Genomic DNA, 20,959 nt, shown 5'->3' on the forward strand with positions numbered 1-20,959 from the left:
ACAGGATAGTCGCAAACAAGTCAGAATGTTTTGTGACTGACTGAAGACTAAGTATTTTAGTTGCAAAATCGTGACATATTTACAACGAATTTGCTACTTGGTTTGTGTTTTTCAAAATGTAAATGGTCGCAAATCAGTGAAACTATAGCTATTCATTTGTGACTGTATACAATTTAATTTGAAAAAAAAACCTGAAATTAAAATAAAATTCCGAATGTGAATGATATTAACCAAAAAGATATAAATCATTCATTGATCCTATCCAGAAAATAGTTCAGGCTAAGGGAGATAGAAATATATTACTACACAAACCAAAAAATAGTTATAGAAGCTTAAGAGAGAAAGAAATAGTTAGTTAAGGATGAGAGGATGATACTGACAAAGGAGAAGTGTTTGGTGAAGTAGCTGGTGAACTAGCTCCTGAAGTGGTTGGTGCGGGTGGGTTGACATTGGCCGTTGTGGCTGGAGTGATGTTGGCTGCTGGGGCTGCTGTGGTGAATGGCGCATGGGCTGGTGGTTGAGTAGACATGAATTCTGCAACCCCAGGATCACTGGTCTTCAAGTAGGAGACGAGCATCTCCAAGGTTGCAATGCGGTTTTGAGCGTTACGTTGCTCTTCATCACGTCTAGCATCTTCTCTGACACGTCGAGCATTTTCTTCATCTTGATCAGCGAACTTACAACGAGCAGCCTGAAGTTGTTCTTCAATCTCTAACAGCGAAGTTGGACTAGAGCTTGGATAATTTGCCTTTCTTTTCCCTTTGGTGATTATCTCGGAGAGACTTCCAAGTCCAAAGGGGGTTCCCTTGGCATCTGTTACAGTACACTAAGACAGAAAAAGAGATGATCATTCACAAAACAAACATAATGAACAGAAAAAGAGATAAGCATTAACAAGACAAACATATTGGAAGATTCATGATTATAAGTTGTTATGTGAAAATCACTTATAGAAATATCACACAAAACCAGATAATCAACATCAAGGATTCTCAAGCATCAGTCAAAAGTATATCAACATCAAGGATTCTTAAGCATCAGTCAAATGTATATCAATCAAAATCAGATACTTATCTTAGCAAAATAAGACAATCATCAAAGGCAAAACAAAGACAATTGTACAGGAAATTACCTTCAGAAAAATGTCATCTTTTTCTTGAATGGGGAGGGTTGGATGAGTAGATTCTGGCGAGTGGTCTGTAGCATCAGGACCATCAAACTCCATTTGAGACATTACCTCTTCTATGTTCTTCTCATATGTCTCAGCAACTTGTTTCGCCTTCTGATCAACAAAACTTCCATCTGCCTTTGTATGTGTTGCGACAAACACTTCTCCAAGCGATACAGGATGTCCCAATTTTTCTTCCTGCAATGGATAAAAGAATGTTATTTGTGCAAAATGAAATATTTAAATGAAATAATTATAGTTAGTTAAAACCATTTACCAACTTTTGTTGAATTTGCAAGTAAGATTTCTGGCCGGATAGATGTTTGTGGAGTCCAAGACCGCCACGATTAGAATTACGGGCTTGGGATGCATTAGAGCTCTTCTCAATAGCTTCGGGTGTGTCCCAATGCTCCCACATTTGTTTCCATAGCGTAGGATTGATCCAAATCGGTTGCTCACCACTAAGCTTCGATTGGCTTACAATTACTTTCATTCTTTTTTTCGCTATCTTCAAAAATCCTTCTCTCACAAGCTCAATAATCGCAACATCCCAGTTGTATTTCCGCTACACAGTACAACAATGTAAAGTAAGTGTCAAGTAAGTAAAAATAAGACAAATTCATTAACTAAGAAAAGTTAAAAAAATTGAAACTGTGTCAAATATTACCGCAAAGGATCTAAAATATCTCTCTCGTATGTGTAAGGGCGTAGCCTTCCAGCTGAAGTATGGACCATCAAACTTTCTCCTAAAAATCCCAGAAATAACACGAGATAGCTTTCCTTTGTCTCGTCCAAACCTGTTACATAAATATGAGATTGTTAACTTACAAACTACAATCCATCAAACATAAACAAATGAATCACAAAACGATAATCTAACTTTGAAAACAGACTCCAACAGTGGATATGGCAAAGAAACTTTGAAAACAACTAAGAAAGAAAATCAGAACCAAAAGCAAACTAGAAAACGAAGAAGGTGCTAATAACTAATAGTGGACATCGGTAAGAAAGTTTGAGAAAAAAAAACAGACCAAACTTCACAACACAACACACTAAACTTCACAACACAACACACCAAACTTCACAACACAACACACTAAACTTCACAACACAACACACAAAACTTATTCTTTTCTTAATCTAAACGATAATCAAATGATAAAATGGTTGGAGGATAATAAAAAATTTACCATATACTTTGAGTGTTGGGGATGGAGTGCGGACTCAAGATCGGAAGATGCTGTCGACCAGGAAGTGCAAGCAAATCATCAAGGAGCTGTTGGAAGTCTTGATCCTCCTGATTCTAAGCCGGTGGTGGATGCTCCTGATTCTGAGGAGCTGGCAGCGGTTGAAACCCTAGATTCTGAGGAGCCGGCGGCTGATATCCCAGATTCTGAAGCGGAGGTTGAAACCCTGGATAATGAAGCGGCGGTTGGTAGGCCGGATTCTGAAGCGGCGGTTGGTATCCCGGATTCTGAGGAGCCGGCTGTTGATACACCGGAACATGAGCATGCGGTGGTGATGGCTGCTGCATCTGGGAGTGGAGCTGTTGTTGAAAGCCTCGGTGTTGTGGCTGAGGAGAAGGTTGTCGAGAATATTGGGGTAGTGTTGCCGGCGGATACTGAGATGGAAGCGAGTGTTGAGAACGTTGGGAGTGTGACGAAGTCTCGTTGCTGGAAGAAGGGTTAGAGGAATAAGACGACGAAGCAATATCTCCGGTTGGTCTCCGACCGCCGCCAGATCTACCACCACCGCCAGATCTAGCACCGCGACCACCAACGGGTTTAGAACCATGACCACCACCGGATTTCATCGGAGAAGAAGTCAGAAATGAAGAGAAAAAAGAAGAAGTTTTTCAACAAAAGAGAAATCGAAAAGAGATGAATTGGAAATTGAAAAGAGAGAGAGGGTTTTGGGAAATCGAAAAGAGAGAGAGGGTTTCAGGAAATAATTAAGAGGGTTTCGGGTTTAATTTGATGGGGGGAAATTATTACTCTGCTAATTATTTCACACAAAATTTTGGGGAAATTTTTAAAAAGTAACAAAGTAGTGGTACTTTAAGACTATTTTGTGACCGTAAGAAACCTTTAAAAAAAGCTGTACTTAGTCGCAAAATAATCGTAAATTATACATCTAGTAACACTATAGTCTCATAGTGTGACTTATTTGTGACTCTAAGATATGAGTAAAAATATTTTTAGGATTTCATCACTAAAAACATATTGGATATGACTCTTTGATCATGTATACTCTAATTTAAGAGTTAAATTTTGATTAAAGATCAAACAATATAAATTGTAACTGTTTTTGTAAATATCTACAACCTTCACTACTCTTCCTTTATGAAGCACATGTAACCTTAATACATGTTTTGGAGAATATAAACATAAATTTAGTAAATATTATATATAATTAGAAATGTATAAGTTTGCATGTTTTGTATTCATATTTGAAAAATTCTACAACTAATTTAGAAGAGTCCCTAAACAGAAGCAATTCAATCACAACTTCAGGTTGTAGTCATAAATTAATCCGGATTCAGTCGCAACTTAGACTCAATTTAAGACGCCACCAGGACGACTGAAGTAAAATATTGATTAATAGTTTTTTTTAACGATCAAGACATCGTAGTCGCAAAATAGTTGTACTTCAAGACTCTATAGTGACTAAGAAAAACAGATGCACAATCGACTTAGTGGCAAAACAGTCGCAAATTATACCTCTAGTAACACTATAGTCTCAAAGTGTGACTTATTTGTGACTCTAAAATATAAGTAAAAATATTTTTAGGATTTCATCACCAAAAACATATTGGATATGACTCTCATGTATACTCTAATTTAAGAGTTAAATTTTGATTAAAGATCAAACACATGAAACACATGTATACTCTAATATAAATTCTAACTGTTTTTGTAAAGATCTACAACCTTCACTACTCTTCCTTTATGAAACACATGTAACCTTAATACATGTTTTGGAGGATATAAACATAATTGTAAAAATTGGTGTTTTTTTTATTTTGTTATAGAAATTTAGTAAATATTATATGTCAGATATAATTAGAAATGTATAAGTTTACATGTTTTGTATTCATATTTGAAAACTTCTACAATTAATATAAGGGTGTAGGTAAATCTTCAGTTAGTAGTCACATATTAATCAGTTTTCAGTAATGGCAACAGAGAATAACAATTGTAAGAAGAGAAGCCCATAATTGCATAAAGAAAAGAAAGAAAAATTAGTCTTGAATTTGTATTACAATCGTAGTGGTTTACTGTATAACGTCGTTAGTTAGATGGTTAATATTAGTTATAAATAAAACGAATACAATACTACATTCATGAAAATTATACTACTCATAAAGAAAGAAAAAAATATTTAAGTCCTGTTTTGAAAAATAAACAAAGACATTTTTTCTTTCGTTCTCAAATTCGATTTAGATAATGATATTTTTCTCTTTTTGACGTCACTACTACAACAGCAATAACGTCAAATGGTTTCATCACCGTATTAACTTATCTAATTCGGATCTAATCAAGCCGTTGATTGAAAACCTAAAAATCCCCAAACGTTTCTCATCACACCTGACTCGCTGAAGAACATTTTCAAACCGAACTATATATACTTATTGCATTTTACAAATATATATTATAAATCCAAAAAAAGACAAGAAAAGACGTGCAGCTTCGTCTCAAAACAAATCTCAAGGTCTTCTTTCTTGTTCTTTCCTCTGTAAATGGCAAAAGAATGCTTCATGACATTCCACAAAGATTGAGCAGCAACAAAATCTTTCTCCTACCTCACACTTGCTCACTACCACTAGGTTCACCATTCTTGAGAATATTGAATTTGCAGAGAGGGCAAGTGGCGTTGATCCTTAGCCATTTGTCTACACATAAACTGTGGAAATGGTGTCTACAAGGAAGTTCCCTTAGTTCTACTCCATCTTCATAACCACATAGACAAATGCTGCATTCCTGAAAATGGTTTATTTTTTTGTTTTTTTGCTCAAATCATTTCAGTATCTTTATCCAAAAATCGACAGAGGTTTGGTTTATGGTTATAGTTACTTACAGCATCTTCGCTAGATAACATGCGTTCGGTTTGAGACTCGGCACCTAACCCAGTCATGATCCCACCTTGAGTTTCCCGGATTTCGCCATTCACTTTCTCGGAATTCTTAACTGTGAGGAACTTGAATTTTAAAAGCCTGTCTATCTCTTCATCCGCTGCACCTTCCTGACAATTAGAAAAAAATTGCTAGTTATTAGGGATTCATTCCATCAAGAAACATTTGTTCTTCATCCTCATAGTGTTGTTGTTTCCTTTACCTGATCAGCTAATGCGTACAAGATGGCGATGATGCAAGGCAAACAGCAACAAACAGCTATACCGATAAGACTAGCAACCGCAACGCAAATGACAACAAACATAACATCAAAGGCAAGGAATGCAACACAGAGCCTGCAAAAGTGCAAATCAAGAAACAAAATCTATCATTGAGGAATCACAACAAACAAAGAAACAAACAATCAAGAACTCTTTTTAGAAACAAACCAGTAGAGCTGAGGGGAAGATTGAGGTAGTCCCTCAGTATCAGCTGTGACCCAGTAAAACCCAATAATCCACCAGACAAAAGAGAACATGGTATTCCCAGATTCAAGGTGCTTGGTGAAGCTGAAACACATACAGGATCCATCATCTATTACAGTTAGTATATACAACAACAATCCTAAAGATTCCTTCAACCCAAATTAAAGTTTCAGAGAGAGACAGAGAATAAGAAATTGAACCTAGTTCCATCAGCATCGTTAATGATATAGCCATCATCATCAGATTCTTCGTCTTCTTCACTTCCGCCGCTGAGAGATCCGTGATTGGAGGAATCATCACCATTAATATTAGCTTCTCGGCGGCGACGTTTGTACTCAGCGATAACACAAGCAACGTGAAACAAACACTGGAGATTGTAACCTAGAATCCAAACCCTAAGGGGAACAATAGGATCTTCTTGTTGAGAAGTAAACCCTAGAATCGCGACAGAGACAACCACAAAGACGAAATTCCAAAGTATATCGAGAACAATAATGGGCTTAGAGTAAGCCCATTGACTCTGGCGTTCCTCAAGCTGCTCAGCGGCAACCTCACGGACTCTAACGGAAGGCTCGCGGAGCATCATCCGACGGTTGCTAGCACGGCGGATAAGTCTCGACGCTGCGCCACGAAGCTGCTGAGAGGACCTTCGTCTGTTCCGGCCAAGAAGCGGTGAAACGTCCATCGCCGGATAGATTGATTCGGAAAAAAAAACAAAAAGATTTTGGATCTTGGGGGTAAATCAATCAATCGGGTTGATCCAGAATCTTGATGGGTCGTCGGGCTTCAATTCCCAGGAGGAAATCAAATCGATCGAACGGGTGTAGAATGGATGAATTCTCGAGGCTTGGTTTTGTGGTTTTGGAGTTGAGAGGATCGGAGGAGGAGGACCGAACCACACTTTGTTTCGTTTCTCGATAATTGTAAACACGACAAGAGATTATACATACAGATGTACTTTTTTTTCTTCTAAATTACATATCATTTATCAATTACAATATTGAAAAAAATGCAAATGATTTTATTAATATAATAATATTGTGTAGGAGTATTATTTATTATTATTCAAAGCAAAAACAAAAAAATCTGTGAATTTACATATATATAGGAGTATTTTATAAGCAAAAATTAGAAAGATGTTAAAAAAAAAAAAATTAGAAAATAGTTAAAAAGTATATATAGTTATTGACGAACCCCACGGCTATTTGGGTATCCAAGGATGTAAAAGTGTTGGTGCAACGCCAGCCTTTCTGGTAAAATAAATCCCATCTTTGCGAGCGAGCAGTGTATTCACGTAGCTGACCACATCGATAAGTAGCGGCTGATCGATATGCTCGAAATATATCACGATAATATTCCTTATTATCTTTACCCTTATACGATATGTAACAGCTGATTACAAACCTTTTCCAGATGATTGTTGGCTCGTCGAATAGGCATTCATATACTTTACCAGTTATTAATTTTCTTAATGTGAAATCTTTGCTTGGGTTCTTTCCACGACAATCAACTGTCAGATCCAAAAAACCTATTTAAATGTTTTATTTAAAAATATTAAAGCTATCGGTTGAAATATATTATATAAGTTTAACATATATATTATTTTTCTCAACCAAAATTTAAATTGCTGAAATTTGAAAAATCTATAATAAATTTGTACTAAAATTATTAAGCAAATAAATTTGTCTATCATTTCATATCTTAATATTTGACTTTTGTACACTCATTTTGACTCATCAAACATTTTTAAAAAGTGGACATACATGAGTGGATCAAGGCTTATGAAGGATGGGGTAAGTGCACCATACTAGTTTTCTTAATTCTTGTAAATATTAGCTAAGTTGTATGGTATATGTATACCTATTAAAATCAAGAAGTTTCTTTAGTTTCTTAAGGTTGTGCCCCACGTAAAAATGCTTAGTATAGTTTATCTATTAAAATCAACAAAAATATCATGTAAATTTACATAAATTATTAATTTATGATATTATTGGAATCATATTTTATATAGAAATTTCAAAAAAAATTATAATTTTATTATCTTATCGAATTTTGTTATTTTTTACACTGTCTCGACTTTGGACCAGTAAAAAATATTAATTTATAGTGTTTATTAATTTATAGAGATTTTACTGTACATATATATATATATGTATATATATCTTTTAATTACATATCATTACTAATTATGATATTGAAAAATATGCAATGAGTTTATTAAAAGTCTATGAATTTACAAATATATATATATTTATTTATTTTTATAAGCGACAGTTAGAAAATAGTTAAACCCAAATATATATAAATGTTTATTGACGACCCCCACGGCTATTTGGGTACCCAAGGAAATAAAAATGTTGGTGCAACTCCAGCCTTTCTGGTAAAATAAATCCCATCTTTGCGAGCAGTGTATTCACGTAGCTGACGACATCGAGAAGTAGCGGCTGATCGGTATGCTCGAAATATATCACGATAATATTCCTTATTACCTTTACCCCTGTACGATAAGTAACATCTGATTACCTTCCTTTTCCAAATGACTAATGGCTCGTCGAATGGACATTCATATACTTCACCATTTTTTAGAGTTAATGGTGCTAAATTATTTGTTGGGTTCTTTTGACGACAATGAACATTGAGAACTAGACCATCATGAAGCTTGTTAACAACGTTTACAGTACCTGCAATGTTGCAAGCTTCATTCAACCCAAAGCACATTGCAATGACTACCATCATCAAACTTATCAACGTATTCATTTTTGTCTTTTGATGAAAAATGATCTCTTTGTTTTTTTTTTGTAATTAGGGAATTACTCTCTAGTACTTATACTTTTTCTGTTCTGTGCAAAATATTTTACATTTATTTATCAGACAATCTATTTATGGCATTACTTTTTTTGTTTGAAACATGTTTTTTGATTTCAAAAAAACATCAACCACTAGAACATTCGGTCAAATGAGAGTTTTGTGTAGAAAATTATGTTTGGCTACACTATAAATTCCCACCGCTAAAATCAAATTTAGAAAAAAATCAATTGTTAGATCTAATAACTATTTAAATGTATTATTTAAAAATACTAGGTTTTGAATCCACGGTATGCATGGGTTTATTTGATATATTTTAATGAAAATTATATATACTCATTCCGTTTCAAAATATAAGAAATGACCATTTTAAAAAAAGTTTAACCAATCATAATTAAAACTGTATAATAAAAAATATTAAACTAATCTAAAAGTAGCATAGAAACTTGAAAACATCCTATATTATGAAACAAAAAAATCTTTTCTAAAACATCTTATATTTTGAAACGGAGGGAGTATGTGACTGATGACAATAATGAAATATTAGTATAGATATAATATTTTAAAATTTCTATGGAGGTTAAGTAACTGTAATATTTTAAAACATTTTATGAAGTTTAAATATTTTTAATATTTGAACCTTTTAAGAGTTTCAATATTTCTAATATTTTAAACTTTTAAAATTTATAAACTATAATTTTTTAGAAACCTTTTATAAGCTAAGAAATTTTTAAAATTTAAAGATTATAAGATTTTGAAATCTTTTAAAAGCTAAGACTTTTAGAAGTTTCAATATTTATAATATTTTAATATTTTAAAAGGTTTCAAAATATAGTATTTGAACCTTTTAAAAAGTTCAATATTTATAATATTTTAAACTATTAACATTTAAAAATTATAATATTTTTTTTAAAAAAAAAAGCTAAGAATTTTTAAAAGTTTCAATATTTATAATATTTAAACTTTTAAAATTTTTCAATATTATAATTTTTTTTTGAAACTTTTTAAAGTTTTAATTTGATCAAATAAAAAGTCGGATCAAACCGAATAAAACTTTTTAACTTGGACGCCTGATAAATCAAGCTTTCCTGCTCATTCGTTGTTGGAATCATATTAATCTTTATTTATACTGGTTCTGAACCATTGTTTAAAAAAATTATAGCCGATTGTACATAGTTCTTTTATTTTCATAAATTTAAAATGTTCCTTTTTCTAAAAAATCTTAATATAGAAAATTCTGGAAATTTAAAAAATGTTAATGAATGACATGTCAAATCCTTATAGGTTGTTTAAAATAATTATTAATATAGAAAATTCCGGAAATTTAGAAAATGTTAATGAGTGACATGTCAAATCTCTATTGGTTGTTTAAAATCCTATGTGGACAACCTTAAGAGCTTATAACTCCTACTTATATTTAGTATAGACTAAGTTATGAATCCGCGCTACGCGCAGGTGTGTTTATATCATCTATTTTAAATCATTTTATGTTTTTTTATAAATAGCTAGACAGTGATATTGATATATAATAATACAAAAGTACTATAATGTTTTATTATATCTTATGATGTTTTTTTACATAGTAAGTTTCTCATTTGTTTTTTTATTTTTGATTCATTTTAACGTAAGTATTATTCTATTTATATTTGTAGTACTTTTCATGTAATTTCTACTTTCGTTTTAATCAAAAAGTATTTTAGGATGAAATTATCAGTATAAAACGTTTTAGAAATATAATGTGTCATTTTCTCTTGCTTGTTTTGTATTAAGATTTTGCTATTAGCTAGCCTATTAATAAAGCAATTCTAATTATTTTTTGACAAAACATAAGAAATAAAACTACTAAAATATGTTCACGTTTTGGCATACTTGTGTAAATGTGTTCTTTTTCTTATTTTCTTTCTTTTCTGTAACGCCTGTTATATTGTAAAGGGATAATAAAAAAAACTATTAACTGGTTGGTGTAGTGTTGCATAAGTCACATTATCACATACAGAGAATCAAAAAGCATAGCCTCTTCAATTGTAAATCTGCAACTGATCGAGTTTCGTTGTCGGTTAATATAGCTTAGTGATGAACACCAAAATTTCGACATCCAAGCCCTAATGTCGTAAAGTAGACTCTGAATCTCTGATCAAGAAAAGTTCCATTAGAGGGTTGAAGTGTTATTGTCGTAAAGATGAAAACCACGAATTTACCATAGGTTTCCTTTTTAATTTATATTTATTTAAATGATTTTCTGTCTCCGTGTTTTTAGTTCAATGATATTTTTATTTTATCTTTTCATAATAAGATTAAATACTAAATTAATATTAGAAAATGACTATATGCTACTTTTTCCCTAAGACAATCTTGATTTCAATTATTTTTCTAACTTTTGAAGGCATTGATTTTTTTTTACTATTAACTTGCACCAATTGTGGTGAAGGCAATTAAACGAAATTTGGACAAAGTTAGAAGCAAAAACATGGAATATAATTAAAAGTACATTACTTATTATATAAGTCAATAAAATAGAATTCGGCACTAAACAAGTAAACATGCAGAAGTAAAAGTAAAGGTGGACATTATTTATACAGTAATCCCAAAAGCAATTAAAGTATTCAATGAAAGGAAATTTAGAAATTAAAGCAGTGTTAATTTGATGAGGGCATTTTGCACACTAAGGTCGTGTATGTGTTCTCGTTCAAGTTTACATGCACGTTTAGTGCATGCAATGTATTGCCAGCCATATTGAAGTGATATTTCTACGTATTAAATGCGTATTAAAACAGGTTAATAATGATGTTGAATCAGAAAACCATTATTTGATCTCAATGTTAATATACTTGTGGAGTGTCGTTTTTCAGAAATTAATAGAGTTCATCAATAGTGATTGTTTCTGACTTTATAACCTCTGAGGTGAAGAAGCAGTTGACCACAATTACCGAGTTCTTATATCTTCCCAACTTTGGAAAATAGATACATGCTGCTTAGTACATATAGAGTTGTATAATATGCAGAAAATATATGTCTATGAGTGTGCGTATTTATCATGTCAAGTATTCAGTAGTTGATCAACATCTTTGTCGAAAAAAAATCCTGGTGGAAGAGGTGGAGGAGAGGTAAAACATATCCACATCATGGAATTTAAATATGCTAGTTAGTGTTAGTGGTATATATAACAAGATTAAGATTGCATAGGTGAATAGCCGAATGAGCAAAGGTAATTATAGGACTGAGATTACAAACCTTTTATTGTTCTTGGGTTCACTGCAGTAGCGAAGAGCACAATAGGTTTGGCGATATGTTTTATCAATCTTTTCTGAAAATTGACGGCAACATTGACCCAAAGGGTCAGACGAACAATTGGCCCATAGAAAGGCATAGGGTGGTCAGAGTCGTTTTCATTAAAAGCTTTAAAATTGTTAAGAATGAAGGGAAAGTTGCTTAACGACACCGCTTGGTACCTCATCAGTTAAATATAATTAAACAATTATATTTACCATGTAGATTTTCGTTCATGTCGACAACTTCTTCCAAATCTGCAAAAGAACGGATCCTAAACTTTTTTCTTTCAAGCTATTCGCCAGCATCAACAATCTAGCTCATTCAACATTGTTTGTTGGGTAAACTGGATTAGAAACTTGTGAGGAGACAATCATATAGATTGTCTTGCTGTTAATGACCAAAAAATTGTTAATTGTATAGACAACACCAGGTTTGAGATTTCTCTCGTAACAGCCTATTCGGTTTACTTATGAGATGGTTAAACATAAATAAAAAATTCAATTATTGTTTTGGTCAATGAGCAGCAGTTCGATCTCCATAAATAAACCACCCTTTTGGGGATTTCTTGCTTTCCAAAGTGGATGACCCTGACAACAACTTCTTTGTAATTCTTTGTTAGTAAAAACCTTTTGCTAACTCGTCAAAAACCAAAGAAAGTGGTTGAGCTGAAGAAGGAGAAGTTGCTGGTGCCACCCATAATCGATAATCCAATGAACTCTATGTTCCTTCCATACTCAGTTTTAATGTTTATTTATACGTAAAATAACTACTCTAAATTTTAGAAACTTTTCTATTGCTAAATAGAAATTTTCCATTAAATCCAAAGTTTTTTGAACCATCGTTTGTTAGGGGTAGATCCACACCCCTTACCAAAGAGTTCGGTCCATTAAAGGCCCAAATAAACCTCCAAGGAAAGAGGGGTATTTTGATCTTCTCAAGAGGACGAACCGACACAGTTCCCCATAAATACGGACGTACATTGTCCGTATTAATGGGGTTGGCAGAAATTAGGAAGAGATACGAGTCATAAGTATCAATCCCTTCACTCGAAGTCTTGAATCGACGAGCTCGCAGCTCGTCCTTCATCTTACCTTTCACTATCTTAGCTCGTCTTGTTCACTTTGTAGTCCGTCCTTTTTGTGCCCCGGCACCGATTAATAAAGATCTTTTCGACCCCCATTTTGCCTAACTAAACATTCTAATTGTGACCAATCCTAGCATCAACATCATTAACTTATTTTTCTTTGGGTTGTTATTTTAATATTTTTCCATTATGTTTATTCCTCGTATTGTTCTTCATCTTTTAGTAGTAGCTTTCCTTTTCATATTAATTAACTTAAACTCAGATTGTTTTATACTAATATTAGGTTGGTACCCGCGTTACGCCGCGGGTTGTAATTTTTTTTCTTTCTAAAAACTTATTTTTTGGTTTTTGTTTTTTAAAATTATAATTTTTGTACAATAAAAGAAGAAAAACAAAGATTTGTACTCTGTCCCTAAATTTGTTTTTTTAAAACCCCACTTTAATATGAACCTTTTTTTCAAGAAAACATGCTAAAGTAATTGGAATTAATCAAAGATGGAGAGAGATCAAACCACATCTACAAAAGAAGACCACGAAAACTACAGTAATCAAAAGAGAGTAAAATGATCAAACTATTGACTTATATAGTTATATATAACAATGAGAACCCCAAAAACAAAACAAAAACTTTTCTGTATTTAATCTGAGTAAAAACTGTATGTGTCTTTTTTTATGTTGTAGTCTCTTTAGCTTTCCTCTGCACTAAACTTGGAATCACACTACTTCGTATTAATCTCCGGTTATTGCCAATTCGATTCCGAGTTGATGAAGACCGGTCGACCCAATTCTTGTCTTCTGCAACAGCTTGGTTCCACTGTTCTTTAAAAGTTCGAAGCTCCAATGTTGATTGCCTCCGTATCTGTTCAAGAAAACACACACAAATTACACTCCTGCTCTACGGACAAAACCAGTTTCATCATCGGGAAACACTTCTGTTCTTGAATCAAAAGCCGGAGAACCTCGCTTCTGTTTATATATAAAAAAAGTGATCAAAGTTGTGTGACATCTGTTTATTTTACAGTCAGGAAATGAGTAACTGGATGTTAAAATAGTGCTTACCCGAGTCACACCACTGCGAGCTGAGTTCTGTAATAATTAGGAAGAGAGATAATTCAATATTTGGTATTTTACAAGGAGAAGATGGAGGGGGAAGTAGAGTAGCTGACCTTCTTATCAGGATCACCACTTCCACCTAGTGTTTGAATGCCTTGATGAAAGATATATTCGCTATCAAAAATGCCTACTTTCTTGCTACGTTCACCCTATAACAACATTTAAAATCGATTCATCTAGAGAATGCAATCAGGTCACAATGCTAATAATGAATGCTAGCGCTGTTGTGAGGTCTTAAAGACAAAGAAAACAAGAAATGAGGACTTTACCTGAGCACAGTACCCAAGTTTCATATCCATTCCCCAACCATGAACCAGATCATTCTGCAAACCGCAAAAAACCAACAATAAGTTGGATGCAATTTCATTAAAAAGTAAACAGATTATCTTGTGTATAAATGTTCATCTTGTAAAATTACTTGTATTAGATTCCAAGTGCAAAACCAGGCAGATCTTGAAAACACTGGAGCCATTCCTTCAACAAATCTGGAAAAACAGAGAACCAATGACATTAATGCCTGCCTCTTGTTATATAGAGAAGTCTTCTATTGTTATGTTACTAAAGAAATTTTACCCGGTGCAGGGAGGCCCTTCGCTAGCATTTGAGCACTTCATATTGCTCCTAGTCTTCTACTGTCGTACACTCGTCTGCAAATAGTAGCATTTGACTCTAACTGAGGACATGAAATGACCGCTGAACGAATAGTAGCATCCAAAAGCTTATGGCATGAGGCTATATCAAGAAGTTGGAGGAGTGGACAGTTAATCATCACCTATGACATATTAATTCTTTTTAATAATAAAGACATGAGCTGTGAACACTTGAAAGAATGATAAATATACATTGGACAAAACATAGTTAGTCTACAATCAAGATAAAATCAGAGGCAGCCGCAAATTCGCTACAAGGATGTTAGAGCAGAGTTTACGAGCTTGGTTTCAAAATTCTAAAAGATGAAAAGGTCACACCTCTGCACACTTTCATTGAAAAATCAAAACTTTATTTTCGACTAGTTTATATCAAGTTCCATTTATTAGAAGGTTCTTCTTTCAAAGGAAAACATAGCCAAAAAAAGGAGTTAGAGAACTCACGCAAGCCAGAGTACACTTTTCCACACTTGTGATGCGAATCATGATCAGCTTCCTCCATGTACTATCCTCAGTAGTAGCAGCCGCAGCATTGCTACTTTCTCTCTGAACTAACTGATGTAACCGAATCTCAAAGGTCCATAAGCATTCCAATTCAGCCCCAGCGGCTTCACCTTCCTCCTCCCTCGCCAGCATCTTCGCACACAGCCTCCAACGTGGGAATCTGGGTGCCCTCTCGTTTTCACCAAAATTCAAAAATCTCCATCGCCGTGATTGTTCTCCATGGCTGTTGCTAAAGAAGATTGTTTTCCACTTTCACGATTAATAAGAATCAAAATCGAAGATGAGCGATGTTTACGGAGATAGAAAGAAATAAAAAAGGATACAAAGTCTGAGATTGTTTATCCCTAAAATTAACATCCAACAGATTAAAGCTGATTATAGATTGAAATCCAACAGATTACCCTAATCCAATCCCTTCTCTGTTTCTGTATTTTCAAGAGTGATGGCTAAGTCTCGAAATATGTGGTGAAGCAAGAAGGAGAATGGGAAGGAAAGATAGAATGATGACATGTAAGCAAATTAGAGCTGATTTGTATTAATTGTTATAATTTGATTGGATATTCATTTTAACTGATGTGGAAATCTGTGCTTCAATACAAAAGCTGAGCTGTCATGCTCTGGTGAGAAACATTGTAGTTTTATTGTATTGATTAACAAATTTTCAGTTTTTCAAAAAGTCAATTTCCCTTTAAAACATCTTTGGTTGAACGATTTAACATATACAAAAGATTTAACATTTACTTGTATTTGGAATTTAGCATATAAATTTAAATGATGATGTGGAGATATTTGATTGGATGTTTTAATGCTTAGGTGGACAGCTTTAGGAGTTTATACCTCCTACTTTTATTTAGTATAGATTAAGGCTATCAGTTGAAATATAATATATAAGTTTAACATATATATTATTTTTCTAAACCAAAATTTAAGTTGGTGAAATTTGGAAATCTATAATAAATTTCTACTAAATTATTAAGCAAATAAAATTTTCTATCATTTCATATCTTAATATTTGACTTTTGTACACTCATTTTGATTCATCAGACATATTTTAAAGAAAATTTTGCATTCTAACACACTTTTTACCCTCTAACTCTCTCTCCAAACACTTTTCTTTCCAACACACATCATTTGCTGTTGGAAGCATATTAATCTTTATTTATACTGGTTCTGAACCATTGTCTAAAAAATTTCTAGCCGATGTGGGACGTTGTAAATAGTTCTTTTATTTCCATAAATTTAAAATTTTCGTTTTTCTAAAAAATCTTAATATATAAAATTTTGGAAATTTAAAAAGTATTAATGAATGACATGTCAAATCCTTATAGGTTGTTTAAAAAATAATTATTAATATAGAAAATTCCGAAAATTTAGAAAAATGTTAATGAGTGACATGTCAAATCCCTATTGGTTGTTTAAAATACTATGTGGACAACCTCAAGAGCTTATAGCTCATACTTTTATTTAGTATAGATTAAGGCTATCAGTTGAAATATAATATATAAGTTTAACATATATATTATTTTTCTAAACCAAAATTTAAATTGGTGAAATTTGGAAATCTATAATAAATTTGTACTAAATTATTAAGCAAATAAATTTGTCTATCATTTCATATCTTAATATTTGACTTTTGTACACTCATTATATTTTAAAGAAAACTTTGCATTCTAACACACTTTTCTATATAAAAATTACATTCTAACACTTTTGAACCACCACACACTTTTCTTATAGTGTTTTATTTTTTACCCTCTAACTCTCTCTCCAAAGACATTACTTTCCAACACACATCTTTCTTTTATTTTTTATTTTTACTCTATTTCCTTTCTTTTATCTTTCTTTCTCACCCTATCTAACTCTCTCTCCATTTTCAAATAATTTTTATTTTATTTGTTTATGTTACTTCCTTTCTTTGATATATGTGTTTGAATAATCTTGAGTGGTGGATAACAATATATATATATATATATAGATATATTCCTTAGCCACATTTATATATATTTTTTAAATTTTGTAATTTGATATATTTATCATTTACAAAATCAAATCCAGATGCTTATATGTTTATGATTATTTAGTTTCATGTTCAATATATATAATATCATCCATCAAATCTTTTTCATATGTTATTGACCATCATTTTTATGTTTTCTAGTAAAAAATCTTCAGAATTGGCTATATTTGTTACAATTGCTATGAAATTAAATTTATAATTATGGTTTATGATCTAAACTTTAGGATTTAGGGTTTAGATTTTAGAGTTTTAGGGTTTAGGGCTTAGAGGTTTAGGGTTTAGAGTTAAGTATAGGATATAATGAATGGTTTCATGCTTAGGTTTTTAGGGGATATGATGAGGTTAAAATTGTTTGGTAGTTAACAATGACTACTTCACCAAAACACAAGTAGTTTTTAGTGGACGTGTATAACTTAGCGTCCATGTGGACTTGATTTTATGGACATGAAAGATTAAAATCGTTTGATAGTTTACCATGACTACTTTACTAAACCACAAGTTTTTTTTAACTAATTAGGTTTTCATATGTTTTTTTCTCTGATCATCCAAAAATAAGTATCCATCGATGCATGTTAAACATCCACATAATAGCAAACAACATCAATGAATTTAGAAATTTATAAAGAATGTAATGCAAGAAGTCAAAATTTTGGCATAATTTAAGGTTCAAGGTTTACAGGTTGGGGTATGTCAGTTTCATGTTTTATAGTAAAAGACTTCATATTTGGCTACATTTATTAAAATTTCTATAAAATTAAATTTATGATTATGGTTTATGATCTAAGGTTAAGGTCTAAAGTTTAGGATTTAAGCTTTAGGGTTTAGGGTTTAGGCTTTAGGCTTTAGAGGTTTAGGGTTTAGGGTTTAGGATAGGATATAATGAACGGTCTCATGCTTAGTTTTTAGAGGATATGATGAGGTTAAAATTGTTTGATAGTTAACAACGATTGTTTCACCAAAACACAAGTAGTTTTTAGTGGACATGTATAACTTATCATCCATGTGGATTTGATTTTAGAATAAGTATCCACAAATAAGACATTAGTATCCACAAATACGTATCCACATAATAAGACATTTTTAGCATCCACATAACAATTAACAAATATTCAACTATAATTGGATAATTAGGTATTCATATATTTTTCTGTGATCATCCAAAAATAAGTATTCATCTAGATATGTTAACCATCCACATAATAGCGAACAATTATTTAAATATAAATAGATAATCTATAACTAATCAGTATCCATAGCACTTCATCCACATGATGGCATCAAAGTTTCATTATACAAACCTAGTTTTTGATGGATATGAACGAGTAGATTTGTTATGTGTTGATGGTTGCATGAATAAATGTGGATTGGTTATGTATGCATAGTTGTATGAATGAATAGACTAGCTAGTAAATATTAATGACATGCTAGTCATATGAACAAGTGGATTCAACCGCTTGGATAGTTGACCACATAGATTCACCTGTTTGGATAATTGACCACATGAATGAGTATTTCGAAGGTGTTACATTATAAGACACATAATAACCACATGGATTCAACCACTTGGATAGTATCTCATGCATCATCAAAATATGGACGACATGATGTTTGATTAATTAGACATTCATTTTTTTAAGATGATCATCCAGAAGTATTCATCTACCTCGTTTGAGTATCCACATAGTATTGAACAAATATTCAGTGATAAATGGATAATGTGTGGTATAATTATTCATCATAAATATAGTAAAATGGATTTTAAACTGTAGAAAAAATATAATTATAATGCATTATATAAAAAAATTGACAATATATGTCTAAATAAGTAAATAAATTGATTACAAAGATAAAAAGAGAGAAAAATAGAAAGAGTTAGAAAAAGAGAGAGAGAGAATTGAGTAAAGAGAATTGAGGAGAGAGAAGAAGGAGATAAGAGATATGAAATGTTATAGAGAGCAAACTGGTCTAAAGAGTAAGTAAAAAGTAGAAAATATAGGTAAAAAGTGTGTTATGGTCAAGAAGTGTGTCTTGATGTAAGATTCCTTATTTTAAAATTGGACATATACAGAACTTGAAAAACAAGTATAGATGATAAGATAACACATTTGACGTTGGCAAACTAACTGGAATATAATCTATATTAACATTTTTGAAGTATATTTTATGTTATGTCCTTTTAGTTTTGCTTATTTAATTTTTTTATTTACAACATTAACCCTTCAAAAGTTTCCAAAAATAACATTACTTCAGATTTTGTTTCCTAAATATTTTACATTCCATTCCAACTAAAAAATTACAGCAAAATAAAACACAAAATATGATATATTTAACTACACCTTCTATTGTGTATTGAAAATATTCTATCTATAAATTTTTTGCAAACCAAGAAAACAACAAGAAAACAACAATTTGATTCATATTTTGTTTTCCAAAATCTGTGAGTTTTGATTCTTAACGTAATATTAACTTCGATTCACATTTATTTAAATATTATAATTAATATATATATATATATAAACTTAATAAAATTTAAAATATTACGAATATGTAAAATTAAAAAGTTTAAAATAATATATAATATGGTTATATAGTAAATGAGTTATAAAGACGACATGTTGGAATTAATAAAGTATCATTAATTTATGCTAACATGGGTTAAATCCTCATTTTATTATTTGTCAACACTATTAATATTTGACATATAAAATTAAGTTGATTTAACTAAAATTGTGTAAAATAATTAAATCATTAGGAAAAATGTGACTTAATCATAGCGTATAAATGACATATTATGTATTTATATCTCTTTTTTTTTGTTATAATAATTAAAAATCAAAATAAAAACTCAAACACTAAACAAAACAAATAAATATAACAAAAAAATAGTCATGAAGTATATTACGGGTCAAAAAATTAATATAAACATTTAGCTACACAAACGGTCAAAAAATTTAGTTATTTCTCTATTTGCAAAACATCAAATATTTAACAAAAAAATACAATATAAAATAGAAATAATAATAAAAATTATATGCACGCGGTGTACCGCGGGTTAAAATCTAGTATCCGTCAAAATATTTAAATTTAAGAGTTCAAACTTCATAAACGTGTATAGATATGATATATAGTTAGAATTGGACATAGTATATCTAAAGGATCTTCTTACACCTTGTTTTCTAAAGATCACCTGCTCTTCGCTGACGATACTATGTTCTTCTGCAGAGCTGACCGTAAAAGCTGCTTAAAACTAAAACAAATCCTGCAAAAGTATGAAGATGCTTCAGGTCAGAAGATTAATACAGAGAAATTAGCGATCACATTTGCAAAGAATACTAGTGCAGCGACTAAGGAGCGAGTTAAACGAGATCTCACCATCACAAAAGAGGATGGTCAAGGGAAATACCTGGGCCTCCCGGAACTCTTCTGATGAAAGAAGAAGGACCTATTCACACAAATTGTGGATCGCATCAAGCAAAGAGCCATCAGCTGGTCTTCAAGATTCCTTTCATCAGCCGGGAAACTGACTCTACTCAAATCAGTCCTTGCTTCTATGCCTACTTACACTATGACGTGCTTTAAACTTCCTAATGCCCTTTGCAAAAGAATCCAGTCTGCAATCACTAGATTCTGGTGGGACTCCAACTCCGGTAGAAAGAAGATGTGTTGGATATCCTGGAGAAGAATGACAAGATCATTTAAACAGGGTGGATTGGGCTTCAGGGAGATAAAGAATTTTAATGATGCACTACTAGCAA

General features: G+C 32.0%; 3 protein-coding genes and 1 long non-coding RNA gene across 8 annotated transcripts; all 4 read right to left on the reverse strand.

Moving 5' to 3' along the window:
• Nucleotides 1–200: 200 nt before the first annotated feature.
• LOC104699784 (uncharacterized) lies at nucleotides 201–3,205 on the reverse strand. 2 transcript variants are annotated; one of them, XM_087456591.1, is made up of 5 exons: nucleotides 2,359–3,205; nucleotides 1,836–1,965; nucleotides 1,450–1,733; nucleotides 1,133–1,366; nucleotides 201–826 (listed from the first exon to the last, which is right to left on the reverse strand). In XM_087456591.1, the coding sequence occupies exons 4-5, from the start codon at nucleotides 1,232–1,234 to the stop codon at nucleotides 356–358; spliced, it is 573 nt and encodes a 190-aa protein (XP_087312717.1). In that variant the 5' UTR covers nucleotides 1,235–1,366; nucleotides 1,450–1,733; nucleotides 1,836–1,965; nucleotides 2,359–3,205; the 3' UTR covers nucleotides 201–355. The 2 variants fall into 2 exon arrangements, with proteins under 2 accessions (XP_087312717.1, XP_010413447.1); XM_010415145.3 differs by having other exon boundaries at nucleotides 1,446–1,733; nucleotides 2,359–3,147.
• A 1,492-nt stretch (nucleotides 3,206–4,697) lies between these two features.
• LOC104699785 (E3 ubiquitin-protein ligase At1g63170) lies at nucleotides 4,698–7,076 on the reverse strand. The gene is made up of 5 exons (XM_010415146.2): nucleotides 5,965–7,076; nucleotides 5,729–5,848; nucleotides 5,503–5,635; nucleotides 5,246–5,410; nucleotides 4,698–5,148 (listed from the first exon to the last, which is right to left on the reverse strand). Exons 1-5 carry the CDS (start codon nucleotides 6,447–6,449, stop codon nucleotides 4,972–4,974), a joined length of 1,080 nt encoding a protein of 359 aa, XP_010413448.1. The 5' UTR covers nucleotides 6,450–7,076; the 3' UTR covers nucleotides 4,698–4,971.
• A 767-nt stretch (nucleotides 7,077–7,843) lies between these two features.
• Nucleotides 7,844–8,594, reverse strand: LOC147940723 (uncharacterized). The gene is made up of 2 exons (XR_015562829.1): nucleotides 8,446–8,594; nucleotides 7,844–8,261 (listed from the first exon to the last, which is right to left on the reverse strand). It is a non-coding gene; the product is annotated as an uncharacterized LOC147940723 (long non-coding RNA).
• Nucleotides 8,595–13,471: 4,877 nt separating this feature from the next.
• Nucleotides 13,472–15,635, reverse strand: LOC104699786 (uncharacterized). 4 transcript variants are annotated; one of them, XM_019227310.2, is made up of 8 exons: nucleotides 15,128–15,635; nucleotides 14,610–14,768; nucleotides 14,455–14,521; nucleotides 14,306–14,359; nucleotides 14,090–14,185; nucleotides 13,983–14,009; nucleotides 13,854–13,889; nucleotides 13,472–13,782 (listed from the first exon to the last, which is right to left on the reverse strand). In XM_019227310.2, the coding sequence occupies exons 2-8, from the start codon at nucleotides 14,648–14,650 to the stop codon at nucleotides 13,594–13,596; spliced, it is 510 nt and encodes a 169-aa protein (XP_019082855.1). In that variant the 5' UTR covers nucleotides 14,651–14,768; nucleotides 15,128–15,635; the 3' UTR covers nucleotides 13,472–13,593. The 4 variants fall into 4 exon arrangements, with proteins under 4 accessions (XP_019082855.1, XP_087315052.1, XP_087315054.1 ...); XM_087458926.1 differs by having other exon boundaries at nucleotides 14,610–14,808; nucleotides 15,128–15,416; XM_087458928.1 differs by lacking the exon at nucleotides 13,854–13,889 and having other exon boundaries at nucleotides 15,128–15,631.
• Nucleotides 15,636–20,959: the final 5,324 nt, after the last annotated feature.

This window comes from Camelina sativa, chromosome 7 (genome assembly GCF_030686135.1).
Source record: "Camelina sativa cultivar CO46 ecotype springtype chromosome 7, ASM3068613v1".
NCBI lineage: Eukaryota > Viridiplantae > Streptophyta > Magnoliopsida > Brassicales > Brassicaceae > Camelina > Camelina sativa.

What these genes read in the sequence shown, in the direction of transcription:
- LOC104699784 (XM_010415145.3), bottom strand. Translation starts at nt 1,661, where the DNA reads ATGAAAGTAATTGTAAGCCAATCGAAGCTTAGTGGTGAGCAACCGATT. An exon ending in TGCAAATTCAACAAAAGTTG is followed by an intron (nt 1,367 to 1,445) that starts GTAAATGGTTTT and finishes TATCCATTGCAG; the next exon opens with GAAGAAAAATTGGGACATCC. An exon ending in AAGATGACATTTTTCTGAAG is followed by an intron (nt 827 to 1,132) that starts GTAATTTCCTGT and finishes TTTCTGTCTTAG; the next exon opens with TGTACTGTAACAGATGCCAA.
- LOC104699785 (XM_010415146.2), bottom strand. Translation starts at nt 6,449, where the DNA reads ATGGACGTTTCACCGCTTCTTGGCCGGAACAGACGAAGGTCCTCTCAG. An exon ending in AACGATGCTGATGGAACTAG is followed by an intron (nt 5,849 to 5,964) that starts GTTCAATTTCTT and finishes TATGTGTTTCAG; the next exon opens with CTTCACCAAGCACCTTGAAT. An exon ending in TGTTATCTAGCGAAGATGCT is followed by an intron (nt 5,149 to 5,245) that starts GTAAGTAACTAT and finishes AACCATTTTCAG; the next exon opens with GAATGCAGCATTTGTCTATG.
- LOC104699786 (XM_019227310.2), bottom strand. Translation starts at nt 14,650, where the DNA reads ATGAAGTGCTCAAATGCTAGCGAAGGGCCTCCCTGCACCGG. An exon ending in AACTTGGGTACTGTGCTCAG is followed by an intron (nt 14,186 to 14,305) that starts GTAAAGTCCTCA and finishes ATGTTGTTATAG; the next exon opens with GGTGAACGTAGCAAGAAAGT. An exon ending in GTGGTGATCCTGATAAGAAG is followed by an intron (nt 14,010 to 14,089) that starts GTCAGCTACTCT and finishes TAATTATTACAG; the next exon opens with AACTCAGCTCGCAGTGGTGT.